General features: G+C 35.3%; 3 protein-coding genes across 6 annotated transcripts in view; 1 reads left to right on the top strand and 2 right to left on the bottom strand.

Annotated features, from left to right (window-relative positions):
- Positions 1–15,874, bottom strand: part of E23 (ABC transporter G family member E23) — a 191,332-nt gene extending 175,458 nt beyond the window's left edge. Inside the window, exons 1-2 of the mRNA XM_076530692.1 lie at positions 14,968–15,874; positions 8,224–8,831 (exon numbers count right to left, since the gene is read on the bottom strand). Of these exons, the coding sequence (XP_076386807.1) occupies positions 8,224–8,336 (113 nt within the window). The 5' untranslated portion in view covers positions 8,337–8,831; positions 14,968–15,874. The remainder of the gene's footprint in view (positions 1–8,223; positions 8,832–14,967) is intronic.
- Positions 15,875–16,290: 416 nt separating this feature from the next.
- On the bottom strand, positions 16,291–20,780 carry LOC100882095 (ATP-dependent DNA/RNA helicase DHX36). The gene is made up of 14 exons (XM_003708032.3): positions 20,571–20,780; positions 19,702–20,280; positions 19,452–19,641; positions 19,209–19,383; positions 18,992–19,140; positions 18,795–18,924; positions 18,508–18,703; positions 18,160–18,424; positions 17,789–18,081; positions 17,296–17,722; positions 17,004–17,212; positions 16,849–16,940; positions 16,690–16,781; positions 16,291–16,622 (listed from the first exon to the last, which is right to left on the bottom strand). The coding sequence occupies exons 1-14, from the start codon at positions 20,629–20,631 to the stop codon at positions 16,550–16,552; spliced, it is 2,931 nt and encodes a 976-aa protein (XP_003708080.2). The 5' UTR covers positions 20,632–20,780; the 3' UTR covers positions 16,291–16,549.
- Positions 20,781–21,022: 242 nt separating this feature from the next.
- Positions 21,023–26,234, top strand: kri (uracil phosphoribosyltransferase krishah). 4 transcript variants are annotated; one of them, XM_076530697.1, is made up of 7 exons: positions 21,023–21,334; positions 21,480–21,522; positions 21,778–21,927; positions 21,993–22,026; positions 22,214–22,344; positions 22,435–22,498; positions 23,503–25,367. In XM_076530697.1, exons 1-7 carry the CDS (start codon positions 21,198–21,200, stop codon positions 23,595–23,597), a joined length of 654 nt encoding a protein of 217 aa, XP_076386812.1. In that variant the 5' UTR covers positions 21,023–21,197; the 3' UTR covers positions 23,598–25,367. The 4 variants fall into 4 exon arrangements, with proteins under 4 accessions (XP_076386812.1, XP_012151943.2, XP_003708075.1 ...); XM_012296553.2 differs by having other exon boundaries at positions 21,041–21,334; positions 21,993–22,137; XM_003708027.3 differs by lacking the exon at positions 23,503–25,367 and adding an exon at positions 25,747–26,234 and having other exon boundaries at positions 21,043–21,334; positions 21,993–22,137.
- The last annotated feature ends 489 nt before the right edge of the window (positions 26,235–26,723 follow it).

The following is a 26,723-nucleotide window of genomic DNA, read 5'->3' as shown; positions in this document are numbered from 1 at the left end:
CTCCCCAAATTTCTACGCCCCCGAATTACTAGGCACCCCAAATTCATACGTCCCCAAATTCCTACGTCCCCAAATTCCTATGTCCCCAAATTCCTATGTCCCCAAATTCCTACGTCCCCAAATCCCTACGTCCCCAAATCCCTACGTCCCCAAATCCCTACGTCCCCAAATAGCTAAATTTCCAAATCCCTATATCCCCAAATCCCTCCATCCCCAAATCCCTCCATCTCCAAATCCCTCTATCCCCAAATCCCTCCACCCCTAAATCCCTAAATCCCCAAATCCCTACACCTCCAAATTCCCATCTCCCCAAATCCACACATTCCCAAATTCGCACCCATATTCTTCCACCCACACGTCCCTATATCCCCAACTCCCTACAACCTCAACCTTCCACCTCCCAAAAATCCCTACACCTAAGTCCCCAGAATCCTATCACTACATCTCTATATCTCCACAATCTTGAACGTCTTAAATAAACCGATTCCTCCATGAAAATTAATACACGATTTCGAAAGTTACGTTATTTCTCAGGTGATTAAGACGTTCGACGATAATGAGCAGAAGTCGACCCAGTTTCCTCCAGCTAATTAGCGTACAGCGCGTTAAGTCCGACACGGTTATCTAATGTACGAAACTTGTCGAGATAAAGGAGGCATCGAAAACAGGAAGCCATAATCTGTCTAATCCGTATATACAAAGTTTTATCTCGATCGTTTAGCCAGTCTCGTGAGACTTTCCCGAAGCTTCTAAGTACACGAATCACTGACCTAGCCCGCTTGTTTTTATCGGGAACGATGATACACCTTATCGACAGATACCGGAGAGCAAATCGTTGATCGATTATTTTCGGCCCGCTAGGAAGTTCGTTTCTTTCAGATAAAAACAGTGAAAGCAGGTATCGAGAAGGATCATCGACCTACACCACTTGGTCCAAATAGTCCATAACGTCAGACCTACTTCTAACAGGCGAGATCGAAATAGCTGATCTATTCTGCGAGGTTTAGGAGGCGGTTTTAGGTCTTTTTGCGCGACAAAAAATTGTGAAAGTAGGTGGTAACGAAGATCACTGACCTATACCGCTTCATTATAGCCTATTAATCTATTGGCCGATAGATAAAATTCAATTTCGTTTTTCTAAGCTTCGGACGTTAAGTAGGTGACATGACTATCGAACCGTGTTAGCTTTTTTTAATTATTATTGTGGTGATTAGAATGTAGATGCAATTAGAATGTGCTTCAAACTTAAGATTGAAGTTAATACTGAGTTATGGTACTTCAAGCACTTGTCTCGTGAGTGAGGCTTGAGTTTGTTTGCACTTTACTTTTGGGGAGTTTATGCAGCCATGGGAGGTTATGGTTCAGAATCTTCAATTTTGAATAGGTTACTTTGGTTGGAAAGTTGAATATGTCATTGATCACCAACTTCTCTAAATTCCTACGTCCCCAAATTTCTACGTCGCCGAATTCCTACGTTTCCAAATCCCACGCATCCCAAATCCCACAAATCCCAAATTCCTACGTCTCCAAATTCCACGCATCCCAAATCCCATGAATCCCAAATCCCACGCATCCCAAATTCCACGCATCTCAAATTCCACACATTCCAAATTCCATGCATCCCAAATCCCACGAATCCCAAATCCCACGTATCCCAAATTCCACGCATCCCAAATTCCACGCATCTCAAATCCCACGAATCCCAAATCCCACACATCCCAAATTCCACGCATCCCAAATTCCACGCATCCCAAATTCCACGCATCCCAAATCCCACGAATCCCAAATCCCACGCATCCCAAATCCCACGAATCCCAAATCCCACGCATCCCAAATTCCACGCATCTCAAATCCCACGCATCCCAAATCCCACGAATCCCACATCCCACGCATCCCAAATTCCACGCATCCCAAATTCCACGCATCCCAAATTCCACGCATCTCAAATCCCACGAATACCAAATCCCATGAATCCCAAATTCCTACGTCTCCAAAACCCACGAATCCCAAATCCCACGAACCCCAAATCCCCTCCAAGCTTCTAAACCCCCCGATTCCCACCTCTCCATCCCCAAATCCCCCTCTCCCAAATATCCACCTCCCAAAAACCCTCCAACCTCCAAAATCCCCAAAGAACCGCAAATCATCTCCACCCTCTCCCCCTAAAACTAAGTCCCTCCTCTCCCTAAAACGGTGTAACCATGCACACCATTGTACCGACCATTATCCGCGTAACCAGTATTAGAACAAAGGAAGGAAAACTGAATTTTTTCCTCGGTCCGTGAAAAAAGTCGGTACGTGGGTCAGTCGAGACCGGAGTATTTTGCTTAGGCGCAGAAGTGGAACGAAAAAAAAAGGAAAAGGAAAAAAAGTACATCGAGGCCCGGTATTCCAACACGACTGACGGTGAGATGAAATCGAGGACGGTGCACGCAGGCAACCGTGCCATTAAGTAGATTGAATATTACCCTATATTCGGTAGACGCAATCAATAGCCTAGAAAAATGCGCTATTCTCCTTCGTAGCTAGCACGCGGCCTTGAATGGCCTATCAGCTTCGCGTCTAATTTGCCGTAGAATTATGTCTTGACTGCTCGCCTCGACTCCTACAAAAAGTTTCGCCGAATGCTTTCGATCTTTCGAAAAACTCGTTCTTTACCGATCGGATGGTTTGCGAGGTTTTATTCAGAGATTACGACACTTTCGAGACCTCAAAATGATTTCTTTATGCAAGTTTTCATTGAACTTCTTTTTGTATTTGACAGAAAGGTGATTTTCTAGGCAGATCACGTGTCTGGAGGAAAAGACAAGTGTACTGACTGTAGAGAGGAATCGTACAGTTGGAAGATTTTGAAAAGACGGTAGATTTTGTGAATTTGGAAATGCAAGATGGTAGGAGCTTGTGGACAGGAATATTATCCTCTCGTTGGAATCATGTTTATCTGCTCGATGACCGTGACTATGCATCACGTAACTAAGCAGAAATTTGTTTCAATCTTTTAACACTTGATCAATCGATTAAGTTTACGAGCTCGGTTGAAACTAGCCAATTTTATGTCGCTATCACGATCGACTGACGCCATGCTACGCATCACGAATTTCTTGTGTATACATTTACTCTGACAACTTAAAAATAATTCAACTTTCAGCAGACCACTCTAATTTTTTTGCAAATGTCCATAAATAAAAATCTCAAGTTTTCCGAATGAAAGTTAAATGGCCTCAGGTGCTACAAGAATTAAAGACAAAACTGTAATATCTAAATAAGACTAGTCGAGCTATAACTTAATTAACCCTTTTCTGTGCCATTTATTTATCAGATGCATCAGTCAAAACTAACTAATCAGTGCTATAATATGAACGTAATGTGACTGTTTGCAAACAGCAGCTTTGAAACTTAATTAAAAATTAAATGAATTCTCTTAAGATTATTATTTCTCTACTAATAATAGAATCAGTTAAAAAATGCTTATTTTAAATTATTGTATTAAATAAAATGGTGACTGAGAGTCACTCTCGATCGCAAAGGATTAAAATCAACAAAGAAAATTAAAATGTAACTATTTTATATTCAAAAATCTTTGATAATGCAACTTACAGTTGAACCCAAACTTCAAGTTTGAATACTCTTCAAAATCTGATTAAAATATCCATTTACAAACTCCACCAACCCAAAAATAATTCAACCAAAATTCAACAAACCACTCTAACTCCCTTTCACATGTCTATAAATCTCAAGTTTCCGAATGAAAGTTAAATGGTCCCCGAATCAAAGACAAAACTGTAACACCGAACCGACACCGACCATAACTCAATTAAAATTTGAGTACGCTATAAATTCGAGATGTCCGAGCAAACATTATCGAGCCAAAAATATTCCAGCTGCTTACGTAACTGCTGCTGAGTGAAAAAGAAAAGCTGCGAAAAATGGCGCACTATTTAAAGCGTCGATCGAACGCGTTATCTCGCGAGCGAGTAAGGCAAACGTGGATTCAAGTTCAATTCGGTGTCGGTGCAATGCACTTTGGCCGTGTTCTTTCGAGACTGGAATGATTCATTCGACGGAATTAGTCAGAGAGTCGAGAGATCGATCGGCATGAAAACGCTGTCTCGATTTTCCCGATCGATTAAACTTTTGTAGAATATTCTTGCTACTTTTGGTTCAAACTGAAGTTTAAAAGTTGCATCGGTAAAAAATAGTGTAAAAATACCTGGTGTATCGGTCAGATTAAACTACAGATCGATTGATCAAACTTTTGTAGAATTTTCTTGCTACTTTTGGTTCAAACTGAAGTTTAAAATTTGCATCGATAAAAAATAGTGTAAAAATACCTGGTGTATCGGTCAGATTAAACTACAGATCGATTGATCAAACTTTTGTAGAATTTTCTTGCTACTTTTGGTTCAAAGTGAACTTTAAAATTAGCTTCGGTAAAAAATAGTATAAAAATACCTGGTGAATCGATCAGATTAAACTTCAGATCGATCGATCAAAGTTTTGTGGACTCTTCTTGCTACTTTTGGTTCAAACTGTACTTTAAAATTTGCTTCGGTAAAAAATAGTATAAAAATACCTGGTGAATCGGTTAAATTAAACTTCAGATCGATCAAACTTTAGTGGACTCTTCTTGCTACTTTTGGTTCAAACTGAACTTTAAAATTTGCATCGGTAAAAAATACCTTGTGAATCGTACTTTGAAATGCATAATCACAAAAACCTAGAGTTACGTATAATGAAATGAATAATCTTCAAAATTGAATGCTATTCAAAGTTTCAATGCATTCGTGTTATTTTGCATCACAATGCCAGCGCATTCGCTGATGTTAACACCAAAACTACCAAACCGGTCGACCGTTCACAAGCTTAAACTACATAATTTGTAATTTGAGGTTTCTCGAGATCTCCTTGAGATAAAAATGTAAGATGTTTTGTACCTTTTTAACCCTTTTAATTGATTTATTTGTCAGATGCGTTAGTCAAGACTAACTATTGACTATAGCAGCAGTACACGTTACTCCTCCCATGGACTCTTCGTGTAACAAAAATAAAGAAACTCACCGTCACAAAATATAAGGTAAAATCGAAGGTATTAAACTGTGAACAGGTAATATTAAAAAGAACAAAGAAAATTAAAATATTGTGAATATTTTATATTCAAGGATCCTTGATATTAAATTGAATTTCCTAAATTTCAAGTTGAAGAGTCTTCAAAATTTGAGTAAATTTTGTCACATTTAAGTTGCAAGTGCGTCACGAGTGAGACTCGTCAAAGCACGTAGTTAATTTCAAATGATATTTCTTAAAATATGACTTTCCGATACACGAGAATTAACGAGGGCAGTGTCCTACCTGAGTAGGGAGAAAAAGGCGGGAACGATAATTAAAAAGAATCGAGACCATCCTGGTTTCCATCGATCGTTGGCTAAAGCCATGAAACACGGTTAGGTCGTCCACGAGAAAATGAACGGTCTGACGCGTTCGAAACCACAGAATCGTCCGCGGGCAGATTTCTAACGAGCCGCGCGGATAAAAGCGTCCATTCCCATTCCCATTACGTGCAAGTATTACACGAGCATAAAGCAGAGGCGTGTTAGCGTACGATACACCTCTGTAACCTAGAAACGTACGATCGAAAGAAAAATCGGTGGTTTCTCCTCCGGAGAAAAATCGAGTCTTCCGCTTGGCAGATGAAACTGTTCCAGTTTCCCATGCGTGACCCACTCTCCATCGTGAAGGGACTGCACGCGCCGAGCACGCATTCGCGTTCTCCTTATCACGGGCGTGGACCGGTCGGGAAGGAAGAAAAGTCGAGCGGATTTCTTGCTCCTCTTTGATGTTTTCTAGCCTTCGATGCTGGACTTTCAACGGTTTCTTGCGAGATTTCAACCTTTTGCTATTTGACGTTATTTCGATTCAGAAATCGTGGTTTTGCTGTTTCCGAATTTGCTGTCATGTGGTCAAGGATAGTCCGTTCAATGCGATTCGATCGGTAGTGCAATTTTATGCCACGCGATTTCATACTGGTTTACTAATTCCATTTTGTTATGAACCTTCATAAATTCATTTTTGTGGGGATGTCGATTCGGTAACATTCAATTCTCTGCATCTTGATTCGATTTTGTACACCCTGGTTCAAGTATGTGCATCTCGGTTTGATTCTATGCACCTACCTTTGACTGTATGCATCTAGTATTGACTCTAAGCACCTACAGTTGACTTTATGCATCTCGACTAGGTTCTAGTCATCTTGATTCCATTTTAAGCATCTCAGTTTAATTCTACATACCTACGTTTGATTCTACATTCAACTTCTATTGACTCTATGCACCTATAATTGATATTATGCACCTAGACTGAACTCTATTCATCTTGATTCAATTCTATGCACCTCAGTTTGATTCTACACACCTGCATTTGATTGTGTGCATCTTGTATTAACTCTATGCACCTACGATTAATTTTATGCATCTCGACTAGGTTCTAGTCATCTTGATTCAATTTTAAGCATCTCAGTTTAAATCTACACATCTACGTTTGATTCTACATTCATCTTCTATTGACTCTATGCACCTATAATTGATATTATGCACCTCGACTAAAGTCTATTCATCTTGATTCAATTCTATGCACCTCAGTTTGATTCTAAGCACCTGCATTTAATTGTATGCATCTAGTATTGACTCTATGCACCTACAGTTGATTATATGCACCTCGACTAAAGTCTATTCATCTTGATTCAATTCTACGCACCTCAGTTTGATTCTACGCACCTGCATTTAATTGTATGCATCTTGCATTTACACTATGCACCTGCAATCGATTGCATGCATCTTTATTCATTTCTATCCATCTTGATTCGATTCTAAACACTTCGATTAAACGCGACTTAATTCTACAATCTAGAATTTTCATCTATTTATTCGTTTATTCAATCACATATATTAGTTCAACTCCATTTAATTCAGCAGCCCTGAGCTCAGCCTTACTTCTTACCCTAACATCCACCTCTTAAGATCACTTCTTAAAAATCACAAAATCCACACAATTTAAAGATTTTAAATAATCCAAACATTTCCTAAAGCATTGTCTACGAGACTATTTGTATATATATTATAAATTCATACACACAATGTACAGTTCAAAAATAAATTTCGACATCACTCTAATGATATGAATGCATCCAAATCAAGAAAAGAATATCAACACAAGACACTCTGAAATAAAACTAATATTATCACCACGATATAAAATGTCTATCAGAAGTAATAAACACCTGCGATGTTTCAAATTGTCTTTTGTTCTTCACCGTGTACGTTCTCCGAAGCGAAAGAGTTAAACAGCGACGATCGAACAACGAAGATCGGAACAAAGACGCGATCAAACAAACTCGTGCGCAAACAACACAGTCTGTGTTCGTTGAATCCGCGACACGATAAACATACGGTATAAATAAATTTGTCCAAGAGGCGATAGGACGATAGAACAATGAGCCGATAATTTCGATGAAAGTGAATCGTGTGAACTAATTGGACGAATAAACTTGCACTTGATTTTGTTGTCTGTAGACTGTACACTTATTTAGTCGAAAACTTTGATGAATTCTTTCTTAGTTACTCTATTATTAATTTCCTGTTAGTCTCACTGGGTTTGATGTCACATGTATAATGTTAGATTTAATAGATTTAACCCTCTTAAACCCCTTAATTCAGTAGATTTAATTGGGTAGATTTAATCCCTTGTTCTATGATTTATCAGGTGAGTCATTGCTTCATCCACAAGTCACAGCTATAGTATTAAAACAGCAAGTCAATTATTATTTCAGGAGAGTTGAGATGTTAATTTGGTATCAATGACTAGAGAAATAATTGGACTTGAACATACAAGTTCAAGCTACATTGAAAAAGTAGATTTGATCACAGCTAAAGGCAGACTCAAAATAGTGCAAGGGGTTAAACAAACACCTGCTTCAAATTGTTGTATGAACCGAATAAACTTTCAAGTATGAAGGGTGTAAATTGAAGCTAATCTCGAGGTTTCACGAATAGAGTCTAAATATTCGATATCGCAAGAAAACTGAATATGAGATATAGGGAGTAGCCAGTGTCAGGTCCCCCCGACAAAATCGGTCGGATGATCGAGGAGCGTTTCCACACCGGTTACCCGTGGCAGAGGAAGGAAAAGCTTATCGTAAAAGGTAAACCGGTAATCGTGAAAGCCACTTACCTGGGAGCATTGATGATCGGTCGGCCCATTGCCCGTTGCTGGCGCTTCTCGTTACTGGGAAGGCGCAGGTAATCTTGGTCGCCAAAGAGGAACAGATCCTTTGAAATAATCATGTCCACCGTGTGGTTGCCGGTTATAGCTGCCCGCCTCTCTCTTTTATCTTTCTCTCACTGCCGAACCACTGACTGTACAACGCACGACGACCACGATCACGACCACGACCACGTACAAACGAATAATATTCTCACCCAAGTCCCGCCACCTGAATACGTCCAAACCGATCACGGCCAACGACTCACCGTCTTCGCGTTCGCGTTGTTTCTCGTCAGCAAACGAACAACATTTTCGTTTACCGATCCAACCACGCGACGCCGCTACTGTGTCTCGATAACGATACTTGATCGCGAGCATTAAGTTCGAAGATGTTGGATACGAGCCTTGCCAACTAATCTCGTTATCTCGATTCAACCGATCGAACTTGCTTTAAACGTTTAATTGGATTCTCCTGATCGGTCTCTTTGGTAGGATCCAACGGTGACCAGAAAAGTGATGCTTCCAACTGAGGTAACTATGGCGTCTATTGGGAAAGTCCTTTGTTCCACTTCGATCTGAAAAGAGATACAATTCGGTTAGCTTCTTCATACAGAATGTTGCAATTTACTCTTAACATGTAGGACCCACTTTATCTATTTCTGTGGTGGGACATTTACTTTTTTGATCGAGTTCTTCGGCTACGTCAGGTTTTCATTTTTGCATTGATTTTTTACCTAGTACAATTTATTCTTAACACTTAGACCCACTTAATCTATTTCTATGGTAGGACATTTACTTTTTTGCTCGAGTTCTTCGGCTACGTCAGGTTTTCATTTTTGCATTGATTTTTTCTTGGTACCATTAGTGTCTATTAAACCAGAGTCAGGACGGAAATTACGAACATATCCATGATTCCATATGTACGATAATGGTGGAAAGTTTGAACGACTACAAATTACGCTTTCGATGACGAACTTAGATTTAAGAGGTTCAGAATGAGACACAGTTCTAAACAGTTTTTAACCGCAAATATTTCGCTGTTAGAACTACGTACCATTTTACTGTTAAAAATAACTGGTACTGTTGTTAGAAGTAACTACGTACTGTTTTGCTATTAAAAGCAACTATCGTACTGTTATTTCACCATTAGAGTGTAGTTTCGCCAGCAGACCATAACTCGAAGTACCGCACTGATATTTGGCAAAAGAGGGTCCGGCGAAACGAGAAAAGTCGTTATGATCGGAAGTTTATAACCATCTGAAAAATGAGAGAAGCGAAACGAGCAGAATGTCAAGTGCCTCTATTTTCAACGCGCTGTCTATTCGCGATGAAGTAAAGAGCCACGGCACGTTTGTTCGTCGTCGCACCGAGACCATTTTAATACGACCCACGGCCGGTAAGTTTAGAATTACGAGCGAGTCTATTCTACTCGAGCATATCTGATATTCGCCGAGAATGCTGCGCTACCGTTTACAACGAACGTTTGTGCGCGTGACTAGCCGCAGCATCGCGTTCATTCATAATCGTCTATTACTACTGGCGAAGGTAATCGTGTCTGCCGAGTAATCGGCTGCCGGCAACGAGGCCAACAAAAACAGAACGCCAAGTTTTACTCGCGATATTATCTTTGGCATCGCTATTTTTCACCCATTTCGATCCAACGTTGCGTAATCGATATTCCATTCTGCATCGCTCGAAATGACCGCTTTGATTCATTTTTAGGTTTCACTTTTTACGTTGTTAACTGATTAGGTAACTATTACTCTAACGCATCACGCTATTTTCTGTAATTAATCATTCTTGGAAGAACTCGAACACTGTTGATTTTCTAAAGTACTTTTAACGCTAAAACTACCAAACGTTTCAAATGACCGCTCCACAAGTTTCTTATTATAAGGTACTCATTTTGTTAACACTAGATTTACGGAACCCGTAAAAATGACGGATAATAGGTCCATTTTAGATGACAGAATTTATTAAGAAATTTTTGTAAAAATGTCAACTTTCAGCATAAGAATCAAGGTTTTAGGCAGTTCACATATCATCTGCAATTTATTTATTTTTCTACTTTAGGTACATTTAAATAAAAGTGACCATCAAAATCTAGTGTTAAAGTACATTCTTTAAAATCATAATTGATTTTCATTAAGATAAAGAATGAATGTGTGTACTAATACATGTTCTGTCGTTTGTATATTTATTTTTTAATTTCATTTTCAATTTCAAATTAAGTACACATTATATGCCGGTAGGTTTAGTATTAACGAAGAATGTTCATCAAGATAAAGAATAAATGTGTGTACTAATTTATGCTTTATCATTTGTATATTTATTTCTTAATTTCGTTTTCAATTTCAAATTAAGTACACATTATATGCCGGTAGGTTTAGTAGAATGTTCTAAGCAATTTATTCGAACAAAAATATATAATACTATTCGAAGCATCGTTAAAATTTGTATCAACTTATAATCAACTTCACAAAAACACTACAGTAAATATTAACAAGAATTCAAAGACACTTTTGTCCACTACTATACATAATTTAATAACAAACTCTTTAACGACATAATTTAATGCATTTTAAAGACCTCAAAATTATCTCCTAAACTCTCGATGATCGAGGAGGTCGCAAAGAATAATTTGCCAAATTTGCAAGAACTGAAGTAGCAATATATTCTTAAAGCAACTAAGGAAATTTCTCGGACGAGACACGATCATCTGCAAATCGTGGTTATTTATCGAAGAGATTTATCAGCGATTCAAGAGAATTTGGTGAGACGGTTAGGTCGGTCGTTCGAGGCTGACGAGGTAAATCGAGTGGACATACGCGACAGGCACTCATGAGAACTCGTCCCATATTTACATCGCGCCAATTTTCACCTGCCAGGCATTAGTCACGGATGAGCGACCGGAGCCTCGTATACCGTGGACATCCTCCGGATGATTTTGACAAGTGTTCCTAATTAGTCGAACCATCTTAAGACACGATTTTAATTTCACGGCCAGGCCGTCGCGCGCGCCAAAACGTCCTGATTCGACGAGGCGACATTTTCCACTTCCGTTCGACGGTTTCGTCAAGAGTGTCAACCTTCGAACGTGGAATTAGTACCAATGTGACTACGATTAATGGCCGCTGCCTGTTCGAAATCGTGAACATTGAGGAAGGTTATGATACCGGTATGTGCGAAAGCAATACCGTTAATTCATGCGTAAACGTTGATCGACAAGGTTACCTGACAACTCGATGACAACGGCTATGCTGATAATTTCTGATAATGAAAGTTTATGGTATATACCTGAGACAAATCTGGGAATGTGGGTGAAGTTAGAATAATTCTTGTGAGAGTTGTAGGTACATCGATAAATTGCAAGTTAATAGTAGGGGACTCACAGAAAATTTGGTGGAATCGTATTTATTAAATTTAGAGGAGGGTTATTCTAGGAGACTGGAAACACCTTGGATAATTTACTGAAATACTAAGGGAACCTATGGGGATTATATGGAGTCTAGGGATATTAAATAGCTCGTTAGTGCTGGGAAATAATATGGGAATCTAGGGGAATACTGAGTTGAAATAGTGAACAGATATTCCTAGGGGAATCCTAGGGTGACTTAGATGGGTGCTAGGTGATCCTAGGGTGAATAGGTAAATACTGGGATAACCTAGATAAGTATTAGGGAATTTTAGGGTGCCTAGGTGAATACTGAGATAGCCTAGACAGGTACTAGGGAATTTTAGAGTACCTAGGTGAATACTGGAGTAACCCAGATTAACGATAGGGAGTTCTAGAATTCCTACAGGAATGCTATAATTACCTAAGTGGCCACCAAGGAATTCTAGAATTCTAGGGAGCTCCTAGGGAATCTCAGATAGCCTAAATAGATACTAGGGAATTTTAAAGTGCCTAGGTGAATACTGAAATAACTCAGATCAGTGCTAGGGAATTTTAGACTTCCTACAGAAATCCTATGATGACCTAATAAGCACTAGGGAATTCTAGAGTTCCTAGGGAATCTCATAATCACCAGGATAGCTCTCAGGGAATTCTAGAATTCTTAAATGCATCTCCAAGAATTCTAGGCTCCCTGGGATACTAGACTTGTGTGCTAGAGAGTACTCAATCTTCTAGGGAATTCTAAGATCACCTAGACAGACGTCGAGGAATACTGAAATTCCTGGGGAAATTCTGAGAAGACCTATATAGTTACTAGGGAATTCTAAAATGAACTGAATGAATGGTAGTAAAATCGAGAGAGGTAAGGTGACCTAAGAACATCTGGATAATCTTGCAAAACCTAGAAATTGAGAAAATTAAAAAAAAACCTAGAAAGAACCTAAACGAAATATTAAAACTTTTAAACGTTCCGAGCAACAAAAAAAAAGAAAGAACACGAAAACTATATCGCGAGAATTTTTTAATGAGCCTTAAAGATATATTTAGTAAGGACTATTATCAATGAGAATGTACGACGATTAAGAACAATTATCTCATAGCGAGTAGTACGTTTCGTGTCACGGGTGCAATGATCTCGGTCTGTTAAACAACGAGATCAATGAACACCAACGGTCGATAACTACGAACGAGATTACGACTTTGAATTTCGATGACCGTCGACTATTAATTTAACGCCGGTTAGTGGCCCCGCGAGATTCGAATTTCATTCGAGTAATCCACGATTGTTTACACGGTGAAAATTGCGAACGTCTATATATATAATATATAGTCGCTCGGTGATATTTTAAAAACGGCGTGTAAACAATATTTTCATAATTGGTTGGAACGATAACCTATTCGATAACACACGAGTCTGATGTAAACAATCCAAACGACCGGTTAAGAATGTCGGCATAGCCGCGCGATTGAATTTGCCTGCATATCCGCCGGCTAATTAATTCGCCATCGGATCAAGCAAAAACACGTACTTATCCTGATTTACTCGATTAGAATACACAAGCCGACCGGTTGGATTTGTTCCAAAGCGCAAAGTTGTTGTACCTTTCAAACGCTACAACTGCCTAATCGTACGTAGCCGACATTCGAACATTAAATAAACAACCGTTAAAAATATGCGCACTCTAGATCGATAACCGTCTGTTACCAAAATCGAAACCGAGAGGCAATTCGTACGCGACGAAACATTTTCGTATCGCCTCTCAATTATCGTTACGGGTTTTACGATTCTTTCAACAATTTGTGAAAACGCCATCGATTAACTGTTGTCCCACGCTTACGCAATCGTTCTCCAGACTTCTTTCCTATCTGTTAGCTCAGTTATTTAAATGGCCTCTCCGCATTTTCAGAAACTATGAAAATAGAGACGAGAGAAAGATAACGCATCGTCGACTCGTGACAAAGTCTATCGTTCGCTGATTAGATACCAAATTAGAAAGGTTCATGAACTTAATGAACCAAGCACGCGATATCGCGTGATCGGACATTTCTCGATTACGATCGGCCGTTATTGCGTGATTCGATGTTAACAAGGAGCACACGCGGTATCGCGTGCTCCGATACCTGTTATAACCGCGACAATCTTCGCAGCACGTACTTTCTGAATAAATTAAAAAATTAACCGGTATAATTATTATAATGCCACATAACGTAGTTATTTTCCCTAAAATACTAAAGCGATTAAAAGACTTTCCCGGTATATTTTCGGAGCAAGAAGATTGTACTGCGACAACTGTCCAATTAAGTATTATTACGAAAATGTGACGTTTATAATACCTACGGTAGGTAAGGTCGGCGTATTGGTGATAAGGCCATTACAAGAATGACGTACGCGTCCTTCACGTATTTGTCCTTCGTCGTAAAGGAGTTAATTTTTAACGAGAGATATCTGTTAAATCTTTCGTCCTTCCCTAACCCAGACCCTGGTCACCGAGAACAATGTTCTCGAACCGCGAGAAACATTTGTTTACATCGTCGGAGACATTAGGTGTCACGATGGAATTTCTTGGAACGCCTACAGCAACGCGGCTACCCATCGACTCCATCGAACGTTGAAAAAACGACTCGTGAAAATACGAGTAGGCTCTCGGGAAAACTCGAAAAGATAACGCAGAGTCGATTCGAGAAAGAAAAGAAATTAACGGTCGCAATCAGGACATTCTTAGAACGAGACGTACCGAATAAGATCGTTCACGAGAAAACACCGGCCACTGTGAATGACCCTGCGCCCTTGATACTACTCGGGACACACTTGCTCTAGTCGAAACTCAATTTTAATAACGGGTATTTACGCGTCGAATGAGAGACGAAATTACATCTCGCCAACGACTCTTAAAGTGGCACACACGGACGCCCGGGTATAGTGTGAGATTTTGGAAAACTTTATCTACATAAGATTTTCTACGTCTCAATTATTTTGAAAAAATAACGATCTTGTTATGAACGCACTTTTTTTAAAAAATCCTAGATAAGTCCTACAGGAATTACTTCAGACTTGTAGACTCCAAATTTTACCGAATAATTAGGTTAAGTATTCCCATAATCCCTTTCGATACTGACATAAAACGTAACGTAGATAACTTCACTGAAAATCGAAAGTAAAGAGACTCCCACCCTTAACCAAAGAAAGCTTACACCTGATCGTTCTCGAAAAAACAAATAAATTCAAAAAAGCTTGAAACTACATATTCGAAGTTCGAATTGAACGACGTTTATAGCGCTAAAAATGAAATCGTTCGATTTCGGAAAAGCCTTACCTGAAAAACGCGATAAATTCCAACGGGTTGCTGGTCGTTATCGGAGCTCCTCCCAATCGAAGTACACGTTCCCGATGGTACGGAAAGTGGAAGGAAACTTTAGTAGGTCTCGAGTTCGATATTAGCCGGAGCCGATATCTTCGGCCTCGTCGTCGTCCTCTTCCTCGTAGCTCCTGTCACACATGCATTGTGCATCGGCCACGAACATGCGGCCATTGCGCGGCACGCAGTCAATGAACCCGCATTGCTTTTCACCCGGAGTCGTGTTTGCCTCTTTTTTTTCGCTCCTTAAAGCCCTGCGCGCACTATCGCCGGCCTCTATCCGCGGATCTTTGGCCGTACACACTCACGACATATATTCCGGTGGCGGTTTTGCACGAGGAACACCCGACCCTCCCGGTGTCACTGGCTCTCTTCCCTCTTTTCCTGCGCCCGTGTCGTCGTTGTCTTTCTCTTTCGTCCGTGTACGTGTATGTGTGATGTACGCGGGTGCGCACGCGCGTATTCACGTCTCTCCTCGGATCCGCACGTGTATGTATGTATACGTCGCGACGAAAATCCCTCTCTGTCCCTCTTTTATTTTTCGTTCTCCCTCTTCCTACCTTTGTGCGGTCGTTCAGTGACCCGCTCTCTCTTTTTCTCTCTCTAACGCGCCTCTACGATTTTTCACTGATTTTTCTCTCGACCGTTCGCGATCACGTAGTTAAAAAGAACGGGGAAATTAGATTCGAAAGAATTGAAAGGGTGTACGCTAGATACGGGATAAGGAACCGTGATGTTGTATCACGCGCACTCGCACAACTGACTCTTGGATCGGAGTCTCGTGTTCCCCCCCGAAGTTCAAGCACAGCTTCGCGACGCGACACTCGCGACGGTCGGATGCAGACTGAATCGAACGCTACGTGCCTTGCTCGTGTATTGTCGGAACACGTCCCTCCTATATCCACCCTCTCTCTTTCGCGCTCGGTCTCTTTCGCTTACCCCCACCCCTATTTACGTCGCTTCGTGGTGGCTATCAGCTCGTGCCAGACCCCAGACTCATTTTTACTGGCGACACGGCGCGAATAAGCGGCTACGGAGGGGAGGATTATTCTCGAAATTCTTCGAGCTTTTGTTACAGAAAGCATCCGGCTATTGTTCGATACAGATTAGTGGAAAGTAGTGCAGGAAACGGTGCCCGCGAAGTCGTCCAAGTGACGGTCATTCGCGGACATTCGTAACGATCAACTTCTCCATTCCCAAATTTCCAAATTCTAAATTCGGAAATTTAAAAAATTGATCATTCGAATGCTTATAAACTTGAAAAATCAATTTTTTATTCAATTTAATCATTGTACTATTTTTATTTGTTTTTTCTATATATTTTATTTTTTTATTATATTACATACTTGATAATAATTCTATTGTTTTATTCGCTTCCGACTATTTATTGATATAATAAAACTATACTCAATGAATTATATTACTTAATGATCGTTATCAATTTAATAGAAAACCGACTCAATATTTAATTTACGAAATTACTTCGATACACTCTGAAGCAATGATCATAATACTTATTAAATAAATTATTAAATAATATTCAACTATTAGAAGTATTATTTGTGGATAATCCTATACTCTCGTCTGGTTGGCAGATCACCTCTATGAACAAGCTAAGATCAAATAAACAACATTAGTGTTTCGAAAGAAAATATTTAAACTTAAATATATAAAACTCACTTTAGGAAGTTTCCTTCGTAACTATCCCAGTTTACTGTTCCCGGATGTGTAATTTTATACTCTAATATATTTTTGAAATGCCGTTGCAGTTCCTACAATCGAGCAAAGAAGTTAGTAAATTATGATTGCCAAAACTTAAATTTTTATATATTTATATACCTGAATGAGTTCAGCAGTTCGTTTATCACAACGGAAAGTTTCAAAATTTGGTAGAGTTGGTAGAGTGATAAAATGCTTTCCTTTTTCTACTTCTGCAAATTGAGAACATTAGAAAAGAATGAATACAATACAATAAAAAATATTTGGTAACGTACCTATCCTCATGTTTGGAGTAGCGAATATAAGAGTTGATCCGGAAATACAAGTAGTATCATGTAAAAATATTGCTGTTGAACGTTGCTTCGTGAAATATGTAATAAAGCGGCTAGGAAGTGTTTGAACTTTATCATTTACACTCATAGGATGTATAACAACTCGGCCATCTTCTGCAGTCCACGCAAGTGTTCCGTTTCTTGTAACATCTCTGTAAACGCAAATTAAATAGGCGTAATGTAATGCTTATTAACTTTACAATATTTGTTAAATTATGTTCAAAATTTCACGTACCTAACAACTGCAACGTTTGGATATAAGCAGGCGTATACTATTGATTTCACCAAAGTTATATTATCAGAGTTTCTATTGACGCTTGCATCTCTAGGATTTGCAGAGTCCAAAAATTTCATTTCGTATAAATGTTGAACAAACTGAGACTTCATTTCAGAAAGAAGTTTCAATGTGCTAAATGAGAGGAAATAGTCTCTACAAAAATAACCAGCATTTCCTCTTCTATATAAATTTTCAAATCTCCTCAATGCTTCAGCTAATGCTATATGGTCGCTATATTGGCCGTTACTAAGCTCAAGTTTCTTTTGCTTTGCTTCTTCCTCTTTTCTTAGAGGGCAGTAAAATGCATGTTTGAAACTAAGACTTGCTGCAATAGCAAACACAGGTTCAACACATGAAAATAATGCTGCCCATATAATCATTTTTCCTAAAAAAAAAATAAAAAGATTATTGGCAAAAGATAATTAAATTATGCTTACAAACAAAATATTACCTATTCGTGGATTAACTGGCAATTGCGCTAAATGATATCCCAAAGGTGTCAAATTTTCATCACTATCCAATGCATTAAGAGTTCTAAGTAAATCTAAAGATAAATCTATAGCTTGACAATTTGGTGGATCCATAACACAGTCCAAAAATGATCTAGCTTTCCCCAGTTGTAAAATTTTTATACGTAGAATAACCTCTTCTAATTGTGTTCTTAACATTTCAGGTAATGGATACTGATCGAACATCATTTCTCTGGCTTTTGTATATAAATGATAGCAATAACCAGGCTTTACTCTAAAGAAATAAAATACGATTATTCGAACAAATATTTAAAATAAATAGATCAATATTTTAGAATACTATTTATCTTACCTTCCTGCTCTACCTCTTCTTTGCTTCGCGTTTGCCAGAGATATCCATTCAGGTTCTAAAGTTTGTATATTTTTCTTTACATCAAATTTTCCAAACTTAGTTCTCCCGCAATTAATGACGTACACCACATCCTCGATGGTTATAGAAGTTTCAGCGATAGAAGTTGCAATGATTATTTTTCGGATTCCGTCAGGCGGTTCACTGAATATGAGTTTTTGTTCAATAGTTGGCAGTAGAGAATGAAGAGGGTAAATAACAAACTGACCTATATGTCAAACAATTTTTTAGATTATAAATTTGTTATAGGTATTGAAAACTATATATATTATGTTCATTAAATACACTTACTTTCAGGATATTGTCTACTTTCTATCATTCTTTTTTGTAAATTTACTATGTCCATCATGCCAGGAAGAAAAACTAAAATAGCTCCTGGTGGTTGTGTTCTACAGATATACCTAATCAACTCTTCTATAAGATTAATGGATAACTTTTCACTCTCTGGGTTTCTCAACTGACCAATTACTTGTGCCGAATATCTTTTCTATATAATGATAAAAATAATTAATAAGCAATAAAATTAAAGAAATAATAAACATATATAAATCAATCCTTCATATAAAAGCGACACTTACTTCAGATGCAAGTCTGCGTATGTGTGGTTCTATGAATTTATAGAACTCAATTGACTGTTGTATTTGTTCATATTTTTTCCCGCGTTTTTTATAATCTTGGGGAATGCCGATCGGTGTAGGGAATTCAAATCTGTAAATTAATGTGCATTATAATTTTTTCCAACTAACAATTTGAAGTAAAGTGCAAGAAATGTTACCTTGTGAATGCCAAAACATCCTCCAAATAAAATTCTTCCACAGGATAGGTAAAACCTGGGATATGAATCATTGGACATTCATTATAATATTTTGAAAATATTTCCGAGTTAAGTGTCGCACTCATTAAAACAACTTTCAAATCTGGTCTCTACATAATTAAAGAGAATATATTAGTTTCGTTGCATTCGACCTAAAAGTAAATATTACTATATATACCTTAGGAATAATTAATTTTAACACAGCCATAACGAAATCACTGTCTGTGGAACGTTCGTGAATTTCATCCAATATTATGTGAGAAAACTCTTTTAAGGCAGGGTCACCTTGAATAAATTGCAGTAACATTCCTGTAGTACAAAATAATATACTTCCTCTATCTCTTGGTAGTGTTCTATAAAAGGAAAAGATATAATAGAACATAAGTTAAATAAATATAAAAGAAATAAAGTAACAATATACTTTTCCAGCCGAATATGGAAACCGACAGATCTACCAAGTCTTTCTGCCCTTTCAGCAGCAACTCTTTCAGCAACAGATATAGCTGATATTCTTCTAGGTTGAGTACAAATAATTTTGGTAATGCTACCATTGCCTTGTTCTATCTGGTCATCCAATATAAACTGAGCAACTTGTGTTGTTTTACCACAACCTAAAATACATACATAAATAGTTATATATAAGTCACAAAAAGATTCTAAGCATGACTTACCAGTTTCTCCACTTATTACAACAACTTGATTATCTCTGAGCAATTGTAATATTTCTGGTCTTTTCTTATACGATGGCAATTTTAATCGACATTTCATCATTGTCTCATATTCTGATGAAGACTGCTTAGCTTTATACTCGTTTAATAATTGTACATCTATGTTACTATCTCTTTCTAATCCTGATTTAACAAGTAAAGCTTTGGCAAGATTTTCTTGTATATTACCAGATACTATATTTAAAAACTTTCTCTTAAATTGAGAATCATGAATATGAACATATTTATTTTCCAACACACTATTTGCAAAATTCTTGTATGCCTCATTGTTATATAGTGTATCATAATATCCCTTAGACTTTTCTATTATATGTTCGATGCTAGCTTCAAGATGTGATGGTAGTTTAATGATAGGTTGCACTTGTTGCAATTTTTGTTTTGCTTTTTTGATAGCCTCATCTCTATAAAACAGTCCTATTTCTTTGCCCTTTAACCAGGGGGGATGTCTTGGTCCTCTACTTCGTGGAGCACTATGATGTTCGCCATGTGAATTTTCAGATTGAGAACCTTCAACTCTGTTCCCTATATAACAATTATAACACACAATATTGTAGATACAAAATTTAAAAAGAAAATACATATAATTATTATATTTAATCTTCTTACTTGGTTAATGTCAAATTAAAATATCTAACCTAACTAAATTATAAGATTCTTATAATGTTTATGAATACTTGTATGTCGCATTTTTTAACCTTATATTTTATCAAATGTTAAAAACAAAAAAAGTTACAATCTATCTTGCAATTCCAAATACATAAGTACATAAACATATAATTATCTTAATTACTTATTTTAATAACATAGTTTACCGTATTTATTCCGACGTGCATGACTTCTTTGTGAGGGCAAATATGCGAAAGGATGAGACATTTCTACTGCACTTTAAAACGTTCTCTGCTTTCAACATAAATTTTTTTTTAAATACTTAAATATTGATCAATTCAGCGCTCTGCCTAGAGGCGCAATGGAATCAATTTTCACCAAAACCATTTTTAAAACAAAACAGACTGGTGCACGTTACTCCAATTATAATTTACTTTGCATATATAGGTCTGTTTACTTGTGTATAGATAAAAAATCCATGAAAGCCGTGTTACTTTGATAAAATTATATTAACCAAAATTTTTTTTTAAATACCAAAGTATTTAATTATATAATTGATAATTTTAATGACGTCGAAAAAAATACAAATATCAACTCATTCTAACACCTACTCCTGTTTAAAAACTAAGACAACCGACTTTGGTTTTCTAATACCACTATTCATCTTTCTCACTAGCATCATTAGTTCCTTTGCAAAATCAAGTCTCTATTAGTTGCCTTGTTAATGGTAGTTGAATCTGCTGATCTATCGTAACATACTGATGCATACGTGCATACGAGCAGTGTCCTTCGTTTGATTAACGTGGAAAATAGATGCGTGTAAAAAGTCAGGCATGGGTAGTACAGAGGTAACATCGATCCCGAAGAAATTAAGCGAAAGCAATGATATCGGTGATACTTATGGTCCAAATTTGAAAACTCTTCCATGTAACAATCAAGTGAAGGAATTGCAGACTATACTGCGAGATAAGTAAGTAAAATGACACTGTGAATCATTTGGTGTGCGTGTATAAAAGCACGTTTTTTATAGTTAAATGCCGGCACATTGCCGGTCTACCGTGTCGTTTCTTTACAATTAAACAAATTTGATGGACACGATGTATCTCCGTTTACAGAAATACCACAAGGAGTGACTTTAAGTTCTACGCCGATCGTCTGGTGAGTCTTTTTCTTATTATTGTAATCTTTGGTAGAACCGGCACATTAAGTTTCTAGAGCCTAGAGTAAAAATTGATATTGAAAACCATTATAATAGATTTCCATTATATCACCATGCAATGTATCGTCACTCGTTGAATGATTGTACGTTATATGGCCGCGCGTTATATCACCGTATGTTATATCACCGCACGTTATATCACTCTGCTTTACGTCGGCACGTGTTGTAACATAGAATTCTAAACAAATTTTCAGATAAGGCTGGTTATAGAAGAAAGTTTAAATCAGTTACCTTTTTCCAAATGTGTGGTTACTACACCAACAGGAGCCAAATACAATGGCTTAAAATATCAAAAGGGAAATTGTGGAGTGTCAATAATCAGAAGTGGAGAAGCAATGGAACAGGTACAATATAAATTTAATATTTATCAATTGATGTTTTTTAATTGTGTTAATAACTTAATTTATAGGGTTTAAGAGATTGTTGTCGCAGTATTAGAATTGGTAAGATATTAGTCGAAAGTGATGCAGATACACATGAAGCCAAAGTGGTTTATGCCAAATTTCCAGACGATATATCTGAAAGAAAAGTTTTATTAATGTATCCAATAATGAGTAAGAACATAGTTTTAAGTTGTAGTGATTAATGTTTTACTAAAAATGTAATAATGAAGATATGAACTAATTAAAGGTACTGGAAATACTGTGATCAAAGCAATGGCAGTGTTGAAGGAACATAATGTACTTGAAGAGAATATTATTTTATCAAATCTGTTTTGCACTCCAGTTGCAGCCAAATCTCTAGTCACTGCCTTTCCTCAGGTGAGTGAATCCTTCATGTAAAAGATATTAATTTAATAAAATTTTATTTTATGCACATTTTAACTTTCTGTATAAAATTTCCATTTACAGATGAAGATTTTAACATCAGAGATACATAGTGTTGCCCCAAATCATTTTGGACAGAAATACTTTGGTACGGATTAATTAAATTTTATTAGTATATTATTTAATAAGTTAGTACCTACAATAGGAATATAAACTAATAAAATGTCAGTCACAGAAGGTTCACATGATACATAATAATAGAATTAGATTAAAGCATTAAAAAAATTCAAATATTGACATTCTATTTATATTACTGTCAAGTTTTTTAAATTATTGACTTCAGTACATGAAAAAGTAAAAACGTATATAGATAGCTCACATAAATGCATAATTTATACTGTCATATTTTAATACATATTATAATTTGTACCTGCTACATATTATTTAAATGATTAAATACTGATGTCTTTTTATCAGAACATGCATCACAATATTTATGCATAATTAAATTAATAGAATTGTTACTTTATTTTAGATTTAAATTACATGGGTTATAATTCTATGTAAATACATATACATTATTTAATTTTATATTCAGTTTACAATTTTATAATCGTCAAGATGATTATAAAAAATAGTAGTACAAAATACTATGTAACAGAAGCATAATATCAAGTAAAAAATACCAGAAAAGTTAGAAATAAAAAATTTTCATGTAATTTTGGCAATGCAGTATTATAAAATTATGTAATATTTCATGAAAGCATTTATCTTCATGCATAAATTGCAGATTCATTTTTATTACAATTAATTTTAATCACATGAATATAAAAGTTTTACCATTCTATAGTTTTTTTTTTAATGTGAATCGCGCAGTTTATAATTTAGTATACATTTTTGAATAACAAAACAATTAGTTTTACTCTACTTTTATGCGTTTAACAGAAGAAAATATATTAAAGATATTGAATCCATATAAATTTAAGTATTCATGAGATCATGTAAACCTTCTGTAGACTGATTTTACTTAATGTAAAACTGTAAGTAACATGGTTTATTATTACCAAGATAAATTCATTACGTACACATCGATGGATTTTCTTTTTGGCATAATATATGAATTACATTTTTTTATTTTTGTTTTCTATTCAGTAAAAAAAAAACAAGTATTTCTACAAACAGAACATGTAGTTACGGGAACAATAGGTCATAACAAAGACATGTTAATAACACTATATTTCCAGTGAAAAGTACTAAAGCTTTAACAGTTATGAACAAACTTTGTTCTTTTTCTGTTTCAATATTGTATTGCAGTTATAATATATACGTGACATAGTTCTCAGAAATGTTAAAAAATTCGTGAACGTGCGAGTTTATGGAATTATAAAGTATAATTGTTTCAAACATTATACGAGTTCATAGTTAATAGTTTTAGTTTTCTTTTTTTTTGTTAGCATAAATGATATTTCATTTGTAATGTAAGTTACAGTAATTAAAATACTGCATATTTTAATTACAATAGGTACTTATGTGCAGTTGTTATGAACTGCATATATAAGTAATTTTGAGGTTCTCGATACAATTGTAAGAAAAAAACTAAAGTATTGTAGAACATTTTGTTGTCTGAGATAAAGCACAACTTTTATGCAATATTTAAAGGTACAATGTGCATAATAATAGCACTCCTTTTACAGGTGCAAGTAATATTTTAAACCAATTTTTCAATTGAAATAGTTGTACAATTAAACATTAAAAAATTATTTTACACGTTATAAACTTAATTTTTTTTTAAACATATCGATTTTAAGTGCATTTCTAATCTTGATTTGATGAGTATTGTTGTCTATTACTGTGTTTATTAAAAGTTCATTTTTTTACATTGGAAACACAATCCAATGTTGAAATGCCAAATTAATAAAATTCGAGCATTATTTCATTATCGAGTGTGCATGCAGATAGTATTATATATTAAAACAGATATAAATATTTTTATCGCAAAAAGAAATAATTACCATGTAACGACAAAATGAGAATATTTAATAATTAACTTATTAGTAAACACTATTTCTTGTATTAATATATGTCACATCATTAACAACTGGATTTTAGACTTTTTCTATTCACAATCGAAATTTTATTTGTTTCAATGTACAGTACTAGCGTTTAATTATGTACAGATTTTAGCATAAAATTCAATTGCATATAAATTTTTAATTTTAATTGCATTCATTAAAATGATGTGTGATAGTGTCATTGGTACAAATATCAATGATCATTTAATTTTTAATAGATAGTGATATATATACAAGAATAAGAGCAATTTATGATAAAATGAGGGTTGCCTTTCATGTTTTTTATATGTTACTGAATAATGTTTAGTAACTTAATAGTTGGTTATTGCATAATATTTAGTAACATAATTAAATGTTACTAAAATATATATTAACTTACAATTACTAGACGTGTCAAAACACAAATTGATGAATATTACTTTTACTTATATAAATCAGATCTTTTGCGTGACTGTTGAATGGTGTCTAGAATTGATTATGCAGCTTTTTAATAGTATATTTTTTATGTTTATATTAAAAATAATTACTGTTATTTTTATTTCTTTTTAGTATAGTACTTTTGTTTTCGTGTTTATCACGAACCAAGTAAAATTTGAATTTTAAATTCAATGTAATGTGCCTCTATGAAAGCTGCATTACAGTATCTAGAATTATGATTTTTAAAATCATGTTTAGAAACCATGCGTGAATTCTATGCATTATATTATGTCAATTTAGTGTATCCAAGTATCTGTTATTACAGACAATACTTGTACATTTATTATGCCATAAGTTATTTCAAAATACTTTTCAACATTTAGTAACATAATTTCTACATTCAGAATGAATGTATATCGATAAAAATATTGTGTAATATGTATACATTGAGATGTACGAATAAAAATGCACGGCAAATATTAATCCTAACATAAATGATCCAGAATAAACGCAACATCATAAAAATAATACACGTTTTATTTATTTTTTTGTTATTCATTTAAATTTATACAGAAAAACTTTTTTATTCTATTGTTTAAACAAGAATTAAGTTGTATTAAATATTTTCGGAACGCGATAAAAAGTCATGTGTTAGTATTTTAATTTGTACTAGAATTCCTTGATTAATTTTACAAATTTGTATGATCGGTTCTTAATTAATTCAGATAGTTCACTGCAGTAAAGTTTTAGATTTGAAAAAATATTTCTTTCTTAAAATAAACAAATTCCATTTTATAGTTGATACATTTATACAAATTATTTGAGAATATATTTTGTTGTAGACAAATATTTCATACATAATTTATAGAAATATCATACAAAACGCGTTGACAATTATTGTTTTCAGGGTGTTCTCGTTTCATCGTAAGAGAGACTACAAACGTACAAGGAAAAGATATTTGAAGAATTTATATTTTACACATCTCACATAAATTAGACTTTAGTTTTATTTACGAATAAATTTTTATTGATTGGATAGAAAAAACCTGAGGAATGTATGTTCGAGTGTAATATACATTTGACGTGTTTCTTTAGTTTAGATCTAATTAATTCATGCTTTACATTTCAACGAAATCTATATTTTAAAATTCTAAACGTTTGCGAGCTACTTATAAGCGCAGATATTTTATTTTTACACGTATTAACAACGCTAGTCATCTGATTATTGTTAATATAAAAAATAAATATTTTATTAAGAAGATTAATATGATAACAATAGTATTTCTAATATTTATGATACAACGTTAAGTACTTTTCTGTCTGCAAATTTGAGATGTAAGATTACAAAGTATATTCATTGGTTCATGGTCGAATAAAAGCAGAACATACATGACATATCTGTATTAGTGACATATTACTTACCAAATTGTATAAAATACATTCTTGGAATGAATAAATGTAGCTTAAATTCTTTGATGCTTAATATTCGATATCATATATTTTCGCGGCCAAAATTTTATAAATTTGTTACGTTACAGCATATGTATTCCAATATATTTATTTGTTAAATTATAAAGATGTATGTGCAAAAATATTTAGACAGATATTTCAATTTCTGTAATGATATTTATTAGTAGATTCATATATATGTATAACAATGATCGATATGATTCATATACATCGTGTATAATGAATATTGTTCTCATAAATATAAACTTATATATTTCCAGTATGTAATGTTAAAATTTATTAATTCTAATTTCATGTCCAACACCTATTGCTTATGAATATATAATTCTGTAATAATAACGAGGTGGACATCTCAATTTGAAAATACTAAAGCTTTTTATTGTTTTGTTTGCTAGCTTAATTATAACAGCAGAT

Source organism: Megachile rotundata, chromosome 4, assembly GCF_050947335.1.
Source record: "Megachile rotundata isolate GNS110a chromosome 4, iyMegRotu1, whole genome shotgun sequence".
Classification (NCBI taxonomy): domain Eukaryota; kingdom Metazoa; phylum Arthropoda; class Insecta; order Hymenoptera; family Megachilidae; genus Megachile; species Megachile rotundata.
The sequence above is the reverse complement of the archived record's forward strand: the minus strand, read 5'-3'. Positions and strand labels throughout refer to the sequence as shown.